Here is a 13081-nt window from a genome sequence, read left to right as displayed (position 1 = left end):
CAATCACACTCTTACAGATCCCAGCTTCCTGCAACATAGTTGGTCGAAACAAATATGAAGTGAAAGAAAGAGAAATGCCCCTCAGAGTGGGGATAGCCTGCCGTCACACTTTAGACTAGTAATCTAAAGTCTGCTTTGTTGCGGGCTGGTTTGTTGCGTACAGGTTTGATGACTGGCCCAGAGCTGGGTCTGAATGCTGCACACATTATTAACAGCAGCTGCTGAGGAGGCTGAGTGTTGCTTGTCCAGTATCTCTCTCTCTCTCTCTCTCTCTCTCTCTCTCTCTCTCTCTCTCTCTCTCTCTCTCTCTCTCTCTCTCTCTCTCTCTCTGTGTCGTGGCAACAGATAAACAGTGTTATTCTAAATTAATCTGCTGTGGGCATGTGAGTCACCACATACAGCATAGGAGGAATCGTGATCAAACGTCCCTGGAGAGACAGAGTGATGCCTTGCCCAAGGAATTCTATTGGGGGGTCAGCGATTACTGCAAAGGTATCCAATGGCTCATCGCTGGATTTCGACCTCTGACCTCCAGTCAACGCAATCGCTTTTTTCTTTCTCTGCCCTTCTCTCTGCCAGCCCCCTCTCTCTCTCTTGTTTCTCTATAACTTACTTTACATGTTCTTTACCACCTCCCACATCTCCCACACCTCTCTCTCTCTCTCTCTCTCTCTCTCGCTCTCGCTTTCGCTCTCTCTCTCTCCTCCCTTCATGCCAACTCCTCTCCTAATCAACCTCTTAAATCCACCCCCTTCTCAATGTCTCTACCTCTTTCTCTCTGCCTCCATTGTTTACCCCTGCACGTCTCAGGTGAGGTGACGTTGTGATCCGTGTACATGACTTAGAATTATAATCAAGGGCGATGAATGGCGCTAAACCTCCAATCTCACCGCCGTCTTTGAAGAGTCTATCCCACTCTCTGGTTCTCTCACTCTCCCTCCAGACTCCAGCCTGACTGTAGGCCCTGAGTTACAGCCAGAGACTCCCAGTGTACTAGATCTGTGCGTGGTATCACTGGGCGGTGACCTCGCTTGGCGCTGTGTAGCCTGCTCCCCCACTTCCAACACGGGGAGCAGGAACAATTCAATTAAAGTGAAGAGGTGTGTTTGTTTGCTGCACTGTTGCTCCCCTGGTGATGGATTGCGGCTACAGTTTGTCTCTGATTCTACTAATGATGCCCCACTGTCTTTTCCTCCTGTGTGTGTGTGTGTGTTTGTGTGTGCGTGTGTCTGTGTATGTGCGTGCGCATGTGAACGTCTTATGTGTCTGTGACTTGCGCATTTGTGTTGTTTGTTTGTGCGTGTGGATGGCTGTCTGTGTGTTTGTGTGCTGTGTGGGTTTGTGCGTGTGTGTGCGTGCGTGTGCGCAGCCTCTGAGTAAGTATCCAGCGCTCCATAATGACATCTCGTTCTGGCTCCCGGAGGACGAGCGAGGCCGGGAGGCAGGGAGAGAGAGTGGGCGAGAGAGGTACACAGAGAACGACTTCTACGAGCTGGTGCGTTCCATCGGGGGCGACCTGGTGGAGAAGGTCACGCTGGTGGACAGCTTCTCCCATCCCAAGTAAGACGCGCACGCACACATGCACTCACCCACACACAAACACAAATTCATATATACACACACACACACAGACACACACATATGCATATTCACACACGCAAGCCTGCACATACACACATGCCCATACAAACACAGTGTACACACAAGTACACTGTGTACACACACAAATGTGCATACACACATGCATCCAGAAACACTGAAATACATGACTGATAAACATTCTTGCTCACACACAAACATGACAAAAACACACTCTGCACTACCGTGGTCATACCTGCCTCCCTCTAGTCTCTCTCTCTCTCTCTCTCTCTCTCTCTCTCTCTCTCTCTCTCTCTCTCTCCTACTCTCTCTCTCTCTCTCTCTCTCTCTCTCTCTCTCTCTCTCTCTCTCTCTCTCTCTCTCTCGTAGCTGTCCTTGGTATTCACCTCTGAGCTAGTGGTGTCCACTGTTGACATCTCATTTTTTAAAATACTAAGTGTGTGTGTGCGTGTTTATGTCTGTGTCTCTGTGTCTGTGTCTGTGTGTGTGATGCCATACCTGCAGTGCGTAAAAATGTCGGACACTATTAATCTTCCAGCATTAATGTATTTTAAATAGTGACCTTTTCTCTCACTCACATACACACATCTATTTAATGATACATTAATATACACTGAATAATGGTGTTAAAGGCAAGGCGAGACACAGGGAGGGAAAGTTAGAAAGTTCAACCTCCAACAACGGGGGACACTAAAATGACATGAGGGAGGGAGGGGGAGGGAGGGAGAGAGAGAGAGACGCAGATTGTTCTTCACGGTACTTTTACATAAATAAATAACAACGTATAGATGCCATCGACCATGCACACACAAAATAAAAAGTCTACTTCCCCTAAAGGGCAAATGTCTCTCCCTCCGTGTCAACCAGAACACTAAAATCACACCAAAACAAAACAAGGTTTCCTGCTTCCTCCAACAAGTACTCCGCTTACTACAGCGCGGCTAGCTCCTGACCCCCGCGCCTCAGGAGAACGAGACGCTAACTCTGCTGCTAGCGCTGACGCTGCAGTTAGCCCGTCTCCTCTGCAGGGCCCCGGCGTGATGTATTGCGCCGCGCGTTAGATCATTACTCCAGACATCTTGTTTTACTACGCCCGGCGCCATTATGTGGAAATGTGCTGCAGAGCCGGGCATTTTCTGTTGTGTTTGTGTGCGTTTGTTAGGGTGTGAGTTTGTGGTTGTGCGTGTGCGTTTACGTGCTTGTGTTTCCCAATTTGGTCGGATGCAAGTTTTGTGCTATTATTCTCAAAGTAGTTTAGATCCTGCAGCTCAAAAACTCATCTTTTATCTGATCTCTCTCTCTCTCTCTCTCTCTCTCTCTCTCTCTCTCTCTCTCTCTCTCTCTCTCTCTCTCTCTCTCTCTCTCTCTCTCTCTCTCTCTCTCTCTCTCTCTCTCTCTCTCTCTCTCTCTCTCTCTCTCTCTCTCCACATCCTGAGTGTCCCTCGCCCTCATCCCGTCGGAGCGTCTGTGGCGCTGCTGACTCATCACTCTAGACGGATGAGGGCGGCCGCGCCCCGCCAGCACCCGCTCACCCCAGCCCTCACCTTTATGGGTGGGAACGAGGGAGGAAAGGGTGAGAGAAAGAGAGAGAGAGAATGAGAGCGGGAGAGAGAGAGAGAGACAAAGGTAGACCGAGAGAACTAAGCATTGGATAAAATAGGTACGACAAAGCGACAGGCGAGGAATGGGTGAGAGACTGTGGGACATAAATAGAGACATAGTGAGATGAAAGGAGGAGAACAGAGAACCCCATGATGAGATTAGATGTGTGGGTAGGAAGAGAGCGGGCAGGGGCGGGAGAGTGTGATTCCCGAATCTCTGCTCTCTCTTTGACTTCACTTTGTTCTCCTGCCTTACCTCCATCCTCGCTCTTCCTCCCCAGATCGGGTTTTCCCTCTTATTTTGTCCTGTTTCCTCCTCTTCCTCTCTCTATCTCTCTCGCTCTCTCTCTCTCTCCCCCTCTCTCCCCCTCTCTCTCTCTCTCTCTCTCTCTCTCCCCCTCTCTCCCCCTCTCTCTCTCGCTCTCTCTCTCTCTCTCTCTCTCTCTCTCTCTCTCTCTCTCTCTCTCTCTCTCTCTCTCTCTCTCTCTCTCTCTCTCTCTCTCTCTCTCTCTCTCTCTCTCACCCTCAGTCAGTCATCGCTGATGTCCTCTTATGATTCCTCGCAAATCTGCATTCATTCGTCGGCTGCACTGTCAGCCGGAATCTGGCCAGGTCTGATTCGATAGGCTGAACCAGGCTGTCAATCACACCGACAGTTCCTTGCTTGAGAGGAGCTCCTGAAAGGTGGCAGCCATTGCAGGGGGGGATGGACTGATAGATAGACGGCTTTGGGTGGGTGGCTGGACAGAAACTGCCTGGATAAAATAAATGTTTAATAAAATAAAACAAGATCTAAATATATACGATGTTAAAAACAACAACAATATTAATTATGCAGTGTGAAATATAAAGTGTGCAGGTGTGTGAATCAGCGTTTCCCTCGAGCGGGTCTCCAGTTGAAGGCCGTTGTTGCCGCTGTGCGATGACAGCAGCAGGTGTGTGGTGCGGTTTCAGTACACAGCAGTTTTGAAGCAGTGGCGACTTGTCACACCGTGTCCTCTGTAATGACTGGAGTCTCATGGGTTCCAGCGTCTCCCTCGGGGACCAAGCTTTACCTGATACACCTCCAAATGTCAACCTTCACCCAGCCAGCCTCTTCTGAGTAGCACTCCACCATGTTTCCCCCCGCCGCCCCCTGCCCTCCTCTCTGCCCTCCTGTCTTTGATCGCCTCTTCCTCACTCCTCTCCTCTATTCTCTTTGCTCTATCTTTATATTTCTTCCTTACCCTCCTCTCTCTATCTTCCTCTTCGTGTCTCTTTTTCTCTCTTCCCTCCTAACCCCTCTTCCCTCCAATGTTTCAGTCTCGCCTCCTCTCCCCTTTTTTCTTTCACCTCTCCTCTTCTCCTCTCTCCTCGCCTGCTTCCTCCTTTCCTCCTTCTTCCCTCCTCACTCCTCCTCCTCTTCCTCCCCTCACTCCTCCTCTTCTCTGCCTTGATAAGGTCTTCCATCTTCTCCTCCTCTCTCCTCCCACCCCCTCTCATCTCTCCCTCTCTCCCCCGTCTATTCCTCCACCCTAATAATCCTACGGGGTGGTGCGGCAGCAACCCCCTTGAGTGTGCTGGTGTGTTTGTGTTTGTTGTGTATTTGTGTTTGTTGCGTGTGTGCGTTTGAACGTGCGCACAAAGTCAAGCTGTGGTTTATGAGTATTAGCGGACGTACAACACAACAGGCCAGATTTATGCTAGCTACGGCTACTACCGCCCTAAGGGCTTCTGGGTAATCTTGCTGTAATTCACGATAGTGATTACAGTGGCAGAAATAGGCATTAATTTATGAATTCACACCCATTGATTTGCGCATAGTGCCTCTAGCAATACAGTAATTCTATATATGTGTGCTGGATATATTTCTAGTTTGAATGTGTAGGAGGGTGGAGGGTTGAGGCATGTGGATTTTATTTGCTCTTTAATCTTTCGAGGGCTGGTTGGGTGCTGTGTTGTCATATGTGATGGTGTTGTGTAATCTGGAGATGACTTGTGTTGATCTCCAGTGAGTTGTTGTTGTTCCTGCATTGTCTGTGCAATAGAAATAGAGAGACAGCAGGATGGATGGAGCGAGATGTACAACAAGACCCAGGGTATCAATGGCCACTGAGAGAGAGAGAGAGAGAGAGAGAGAGAGAGAGAGAGAGAGAGAGAGAGAGAGAGAGAGAGAGAGAGAGAGAGAGAGAGAGAGAGAGAGAGAGAGAGAGAGAGAGAGAGAGAGAGAGAGAGAGGAGAACAGGATGCAAGTCAAATACTAATCTAGTGTGAAAGAAATACATTATTTTTTTAATTTAAGTGAATCTCAACTAAAATCACACAAAAGTGTTTTCAAATGTTGCATCATTTGGAAAAGGAGAGAATGGCGATGGAGTTAAAAGAGTCGACGAGAACAACGCCAGCGAATTAAGAAGGAGTCACTCATCAAGAGAGAACAAGAGACTTTAAATGATAGTGTTATTGTATCAGCTCGTCAAGATGAATTTCTGTAAGTGTGTGTGTGTGTGATTATGTGTATGTGTGTGTGTGTGTGTGTGTGTGCCCTCATGAGCGAGCAGCACACATTTGGCTGCTAGGTAGGAACGTTATTCTCAAATGTCAGGGTAAATGTTACGATTCCAGCAGTCCATATTAATAAAAATTCCATCTGTCAATGCCGTTAAGTGAATTCCCGTTCCCTCCTCCTCTCCCTGGCCTGCGCTCCTCTTCCTCTCCAGATTGATCGCTGGTGTGGCGCCATTGGGGGCTCGGGGGGGGTTGGGGGGGGGGGGGTAGGTCAGAGTGATGGTTGCCGGTTCGATCCACAGTTCGCCCCTGGGGATATAAAGCCCTTGTGCCCTTGAGCCAAACACCTGAGCTGCTTGGTTGAGGCCAGTTTGTGTAGCGTTGGCACAGTAGTGCGCTACACTCTACTGCAAAGTATGCTGCTCAATTAAAGCCTGCTCAGCGATTGGCTTACACACTATATGCTACTTCACGATGCTCTACTTCACTCTAGGCTACTCCAAGAAACTCTATAGACTACTTCACTATTTGTTAGCTATATGCTACTTAACTATTTGTTATCTATAGACTATCACTCTATAGTTAACTGAACTATACACGTGTGTGTGTGTGTGTGTGTGTGTGTGTGTGTGTGTGTGTGTGTGTGTGTGTGTGTGTGTGTGTGTGTGTGTGTGTGTGTGTGTGTGTGTGTGTGTGTGTGTTCATGGACTATAAATATAATCCAGTTATGGCTGGTGTTATTTTCCACAGTCCAGATCCGGGCCTGTGTAGAACTCTGAGTGTCCTGACTCCAGTCGTCCCCTAAGGTTTAAACGTTAGAGATTTATTTTGCTGCAGCCTCTGGAGTAAAAGGGCTTCGGAAGAGCTGACCTACATATGCTGCAAGCGATGGACACACATACGCACGCACACGCACACACACAAACAAGCACACACACACACACACACACACACACACACAAGCACCGACACACACACACGCACACACTGAAATATACACATGCGTTTGCAATTACACAATTAAACCCACACAATTAAACCCGTTAACACACATGCAGACACATACAGGCACACACACAACGACAAGCGCACAAACACACAGACTCGGCGACCTGCCTTCTGTCCGGCCCCCATGAACCAGGGCGTCAGCAGAATGCCGGGGCCACGCGGGGGGAGGGAGGATGCCAGGGAGAGAAATATCATTTTTCAATCTGCATGGGGATGCTGTCCAAACTGCTGGTGGTTGTGTTTGTGTGACTCGCCCTGGGCTTATACACGGTGAGACTGTTTAAAATAGTTCTGGATGCGTGCTTGGTGCTTAAATGTATCCTCCTGTGTCATGTAGTCAGCCTCCGAGAGAGAGAGAGAGAGAGAGAGAGAGAGAGAGAGAGAGAGAGAGAGAGAGAGAGAGAGAGAGAGAGAGAGAGAGAGAGAGAGAGAGAGAGAGAGAGAGAGAGAGAGAGAGAGAGAGAGAGAGAGAGAGAGAGAGAGAGAGAGAGAGAGAGAGAGACTTTTACTTGAAGTATAGTATGATAAGAATGATACGGGTCAGGGGTCACCTAGTTTTGGGGTTTTCTCTGACCAGTGGAAAGGTTGTGGGTTCAAACCCCGCCATCCAAAGGCTACTTTTACCCGTCCATGAGCAACTCACGCTTCGCCCCTTTATGCCTCTTAGTTACCTGTGTGTGTCTGACTATTGGCTCTACGTCATGGATGAACGCAAACCCCGATGACTCGATTACAGACATGGATTGGTGGTGCCTATTGGCTGGAGGGGGAAGTGAGGGCGGGACTCAACGTTGTAGAACGTGATGATTTGTCAATGTCCCCTGTACAACAAAGTCCCGCCATTCGAGGAAATTAGATTTGCACTGGAAATCCATTGAACATCGTAACATGACACAACGTGATGTCCTCGTTGCTTCAGTGATGAATGTGCCTCCTTTGAGTCTGGGTTTGCTGTTTCTAAACATGGTTGTCTGCACACGCAGACAATGTCGGTTTGTATTGTCAGTCTTATATCACTGACTAGAATTGGCCCTCTTGTAATTCTAAGAAAGATTTAGGTCACAGAGATACTCAAATTGTCATGATTTTTCTATTTGGCTCTCATGGTTTGGTTGTTGATTATTGAGTCGGCATGTGGCTTTTAAACCGTCAACTTAGCTTATCGTTAAATATTTGAAACCATTTTAATAATCATTATAATTATCTCTAAATCCTTAAATGAACGATATTAATCCCAATGCGAGGATATGGTATGCGGCACGATTCCGCAGGTGGCGTGACATCAATTTGAAGCATCCTTCTACACCGATTACTGAAATGCATAGTTCTCACTAACAGGGAAACACTACCAGATGTTATTCCTAACATTGAATGGATATTGTATCGCCCCTTTCAAAATGGTCAGCTATTGTATGACCCATAGGATACCATAGTTTACACGTGTCTGAGAGAAAAGCCTGGTGTTTCTTCTAAAGAAAATCGACGTGCATACAAATCATAATGTTACCACTCAAATCCGCCCTTCTAAAGACTTATCTGTCCTTGATCTACACCTGTCTCTTTTTTATCACAGGGAACGAACTCGATGGTACGTAAGAACATGTTTTATCCTTTTAGCTTTTGGGATCACGCAGTTAACGGCACAACACATCCTCCTCATGTCCGCGGGCGTCCTGTCGCTGATGATCTCGCGCGGTGACGTTGATGGACAGCTGAAAGAACACAGCTGAAGGAGCCGGGCCCCTCCCGGGCTTCTTAGCCGGGATCCACGATTCACACCTCGGAGACTTCATGAGCCCCCCTACCGCCTCACTGCCCCTCATCGCCCCCACCGGCCCCCACTGCCCCTCATCGCTCCCTCTGCCCCTCATCGCTCCCTCTGCCCCTCATCGCTCCCACTGCCCCTCATCGCTCCCACTGCCCCTCATCGCTCCCTCTGCCCTTCATCGCTCCCTCTGCCCCTCATCGCTCCCTCTGCCCCTCATCGCTCCCACTGCCCCTCATCGCTCCCTCTGCCCCTCATCGCCCCCACTGCCCCTCATCGCCCCCACTGCCCCTCATCGCCCCCACTGCCCCCACTGCCTACAGCCTCGTGTTCCTTCCCACAGTCATGTAGGAAACCTCATGTCCGGTACGGTAACCTAAGTCCACCGTGTCAACACGCGTGTGCGGCCCCAACCAGAATGGGCCGAACCACGGCCCCTCGTGCCCGGGAATAGGGCGATTACTTTATGAGGTATCGTGTCTGGGACTGATAGGACTTCTCAATGCAAAAAGCACACAATAATTGTAGAAAAAGCACCTCTTTAAACGTCTGCATATACCAGTCTCCTCTCTAGCAGAGTGATCCCCAACTACAGCCTTAAACCACCTCTTCCCCCTCCCCCCCTCCCCGCAACGCATTTGTCCATTAATCATGTGCGGGAAATGTTGACATCCATACATACGTTTTTCTGGTATAGATAAGGGATTCCTTGTTACCGGTTCACCCCAGGGAACAGGTTAACAAAGGAGAGCTAGATAACAGAAGTTAACCGATACTATTCTTCTTTGTACTTCAGACGGTTCTAACGGTTAATGTGTTTGACTCGAAGCCAAAGGGTCCAGGGTTCAAACCCTGCTCTTTGCGGGCTACCTGCAGGTACTGGTGATTAAAAGGCCTGGCCCCTACCTGCTGATTGATGAGGAAACGCCACTCTGAGTCACGCTGGACGAAGGTGCACACGGCGTAGTAAACCGATGATTTGCTGCTGGTTTTCCTGCTGGTGGCGGCGGTGGGCTGGGAGGTTGCCAGTTCAGCTGTGTCTTGTGTGGAGGCAGCTGTCTGCTTGTAGACAAGGTGGGAATGGTGTTGCCTGGGAACACCACTAACACACTTATGTGGTACTCCCAGTTTGGATTCTATTAGTTTAAAGTCTTTTTGCACTGGCAATGCGTCCATTTTAGAAGACTAAATAAGCAGTGGAGTGTGAACGGCGGTTGCCGGAATGCAGGCTCGTGGACAGCCTGAGGTGGTTGCCAGGTTGGCTGTTCCCAAGTATTATTGGGCCTTTGTGACTCATGTTTTAGGATATGTCGATTATGTTTTATTTCACTTTATTAGTATTTGTATTTTGTGTTATTATTTTCTGTCTCTGTCTAATCTATAATACTTTAGATTCCGCCTTGTTTGATTTTCTCTCTCTCTCTCTCTCTCTCTCTCTCTCTCTCTCTCTCTCTCTCTCTCTCTCTCTCTCTCTCTCTCTCTCTCTCTCTCCCCCTTCTCTCTCTCTCTCTCTCTCTCTCTCTCTCTCTCTCTCTCTCTCTCTCTCTCTCTCTCTCTCTCTCTCTCTCTCTCTCTCTCTCTCTCTCTCTCTCTCCGCCCTCCTCCCTTCTCCCTCTCTCTCTCTCTCTCTCTCTCTCTCTCTCTCTCTCTCTCTCTCTCTCTCTCTCTCTCTCTCTCTCTCACTCTCTCCGCCCTCCTCCCTTCTACCTCTCTCTCTCTCTCCCGCCTCCTCCCCACATCCCTGCTCTGAAGCCAATCATTAGTGCTCGAAGATTTAACGAACCACCAACACAACACTCCCACAACAAACCGACACCACATCTATAGCCACTGCCTGGAACACCAGATAGAATCTCTCTCTCGTCTCCTGTCTTACCGTCCGTCCTCTCCTCCTGCCTGCTCTCTCCTCGCTCCCCTCTCTCTGTCCTGCTTACTTGACGTCTCTCCCTCTTCTCTCTCTTCCTCTACTTCTCTCCTCTCTCTCTCTCCTTCTCTCGCTCTCTCTCTCTCTCCTCGCACTCTCTCTTTTTTACCGCTCTGTCTCTTCTCCCCTCTCACGGTCCTCTTACTGTCTCTCTCTCTCTCCCTCTCTCTGTCTCTCTTTCTTTATCCGTCTCTCCCTCTCCTCTCTCTCTCTCTCTCTCTCTGTCTCTCTTTCTTTATCCGTCTCTCCCTCTCCCTCTCTCTGTCTCTCTCTCACTCACGCACGCATGCAAGCACACACACAGAGACACACACACACGCACACATTGACTGTCCATTACAAAGTAATGAGCAGAGACATAAGCCTACTTCTGTCCTTCTCTCACGCACTGATATACATATCACAAGAAAGTGTGTGAATGTGTGTGTGCGTGCGCGAATGGTGATTAGGTTAGATCGGGGTAGGATTGAGTGTGTCTGAAAGATGGATCTCAAAAGGTGTGATTCAGGTGGGGAGCAGAGGAGGGGATGAAAGAGCAAACAATGGGGGAGAGGGGTGTTATGAGCAGAGAGATGGAGGAGAGAGAGTCTGGAGGAGGTCTGAAGAAGGGGCACCTGGGTAGCGTAGTAATCTGTGATCCAGCAGAACTACTTTTTACCAGCAGAACTTGTGAGGGGAGACGGCACAGAGCCCGGGCCGGGAACCAAACACCGAGAGGGGCTCGTCCCCGCTCAGCGGTGAGTCATTCCCCGTCTCGGTACGGAGATATTCCGCTGAAGCAAGACGTTCGCGTGAGTGACTTTTAGAAAGGGATTAATGAATGAGAGTCACTGGCCGGTCTTCACAGAGTTGATTTGAAACCTTTACAGACACTTTTCCTGAAAACAAAGCTGTCCTTACAGAATGTTTCAGCTTGTTTCAGCTCTACCTAGTTTAAAAGAACGCAAAACGCCCCGTTTAGCCCGGTTTGCCTGCCGTCAAACTTCTTGTTTGTGCGACAAGTAGTTCGGTAATCAAACATCGGGAAAGGGCGAGAAGAGAGTTTACCCGTTTTATTCAGATGTCTGATCTTGGCCTGACAAGTGTTCCTGCGTTGCACACAGAATAATAATGTTGGCATTATGAATAAACAGATCAACTTATAAGTCCCTTACTCTCCCACCCTTTGGAGCACTTTCTCCCCGTCCTTTACCGCTATTTTTGCATCTAATATTCACCAGTGCTCCTTCGCCGCTAATACATATCACTGGAGGGGTGTTGAAATGGATTCTGTATCCGACTCTTTTATTACATCTTAGAGTGTGTTCTCCCTAGCGCGGCGCTGCTGTTTCTCCAGGAGCTTGTTAAAAACATGGAGAGAGAGAGAGAGAGAGAGAGAGAGAGAGAGAGAGAGAGAGAGAGAGAGAGAGAGAGAGAGAGAGAGAGAGAGAGAGAGAGAGAGAGAGAGAGAGAGAGAGAGAGAGAGAGAGAGAGAGAGAGAGAGAGACTCTGGTCACTCTTCAGCCTCTTACACCCAGCAGAGGGCCTTCCGCTGGCTTAATTCCATTGGCTTTCTTGTCATTCACTGTGGCCAAATGATTGAGCCCGTGCCCCTCCTGCCTCTGGTCATTTCCATCTCCTGAGACGTGGCACCTCAGAAAGGCTCTCCAGGTGGATTCCTGCATGTGGCCGTGTCTGCCAGAGTGCCCTTGAGCACGGTGTGGAGCGTTTCTGTTGTTTGTCCTCCGCCGCAGTCAGTCTGTCCATCTGTCTGTCAGTCTGCCTGCTTGGCTCCCTCCTCGGTCTGTCTGTCCTCCCTGCCTCCTGTGTATCTGACTGTTGGTAAAACACACAGACACACAAACGCACACGCACACACACTTGGCAGCACACCATTACTGGTCAAGGTTGTTGCCAAGGTCAATGCGCCAATTGTATTTTATAATCCATTATCAAGAACAAGAAATACCCCCTCTCTCTCTCTCTCTCTCTCTCTCTGTGTCTCTCTCTCTCTCTCTCTCTCTCTCTCTCTCTCTCTCTCTCTCTCTCTCTCTCTCTCTCTCTCTCTCTCTCTCTGTCTCTCTCTGTCTCTCTCTCTCTGTCCTCTCTCTCTCTCTCTCTCTCTCTCTCTCTCTCTCTCTCTCTCTCTCTCTCTCTCGATCTCTCTCTCTCTCTCTCTGTCGATCTCTCTCGCTGTCTCTAGTCTATGGGGATATCCTACTTTCCACAAACAACAACCACCACCCCCCACACACCTAGCAAAACACACAGACACATAGAGGGGATACTCGAGGCCAACAGAGCCATCTATCTTGACCTCGCATGGCATTTGAGGGGTCAAAGGTCAAAAACGTACCCCGACAGGAGAATGAGCACACAGGGAGTGAGACAGAGGGAGGGAGGGAGAGGGGGAGAGACAGAGAGACAACTCTGAACAGGGGCGGGCTACGCCACTCCTATCCCTGTGTAGCCGTTGCCATGACTACCACCGCCACACTATTAGCACCTGCGCCAACACTGACATAACCCTTATAGACTCCGCAAAGGGTGCAACATTGACTTTCAACGTCGACAGCTCATTTCCTGCACACCCAACGAGTTTTTGAAGTTTGTGACACAAATGTGTGTGTGTGTGTGTGTGTGTGTGTGTGTGTGTGTGTGTGTGTGTGTGTGGGGGGGGGGGGGGGGGGGGGGGGGGGGGGGGGGGGGGGGGGGGGG

The 13081-nt window shown here is 49.3% G+C and overlaps 1 protein-coding gene across 4 annotated transcripts in view; it reads left to right on the top strand.

The window, feature by feature from the left end:
* fars2 (phenylalanyl-tRNA synthetase 2, mitochondrial) overlaps positions 1–11275 on the top strand; it is an 86880-nt gene extending 75605 nt beyond the window's left edge. The window contains exons 9-10 of one of the 4 annotated variants that reach the window (XM_030348726.1): positions 1370–1560; positions 11049–11275. In XM_030348726.1, coding sequence (XP_030204586.1) covers positions 1370–1560; positions 11049–11190 — 333 coding nt within the window. In that variant the 3' untranslated portion in view covers positions 11191–11275. Of the gene's footprint in view, positions 1–1369; positions 1565–11048 lie in introns of those variants that run through there. The other 3 variants (XM_030348725.1, XM_030348724.1, XM_030348727.1) reach the window with 3 other exon arrangements.
* Positions 11276–13081: the final 1806 nt, after the last annotated feature.

The sequence above is a fragment of the Gadus morhua genome, chromosome 23 (genome assembly GCF_902167405.1).
Source record: "Gadus morhua chromosome 23, gadMor3.0, whole genome shotgun sequence".
In the NCBI taxonomy this organism is placed as follows: Eukaryota; Metazoa; Chordata; class Actinopteri; order Gadiformes; family Gadidae; genus Gadus; species Gadus morhua.
The sequence above is the reverse complement of the archived record's forward strand: the minus strand, read 5'-3'. Positions and strand labels throughout refer to the sequence as shown.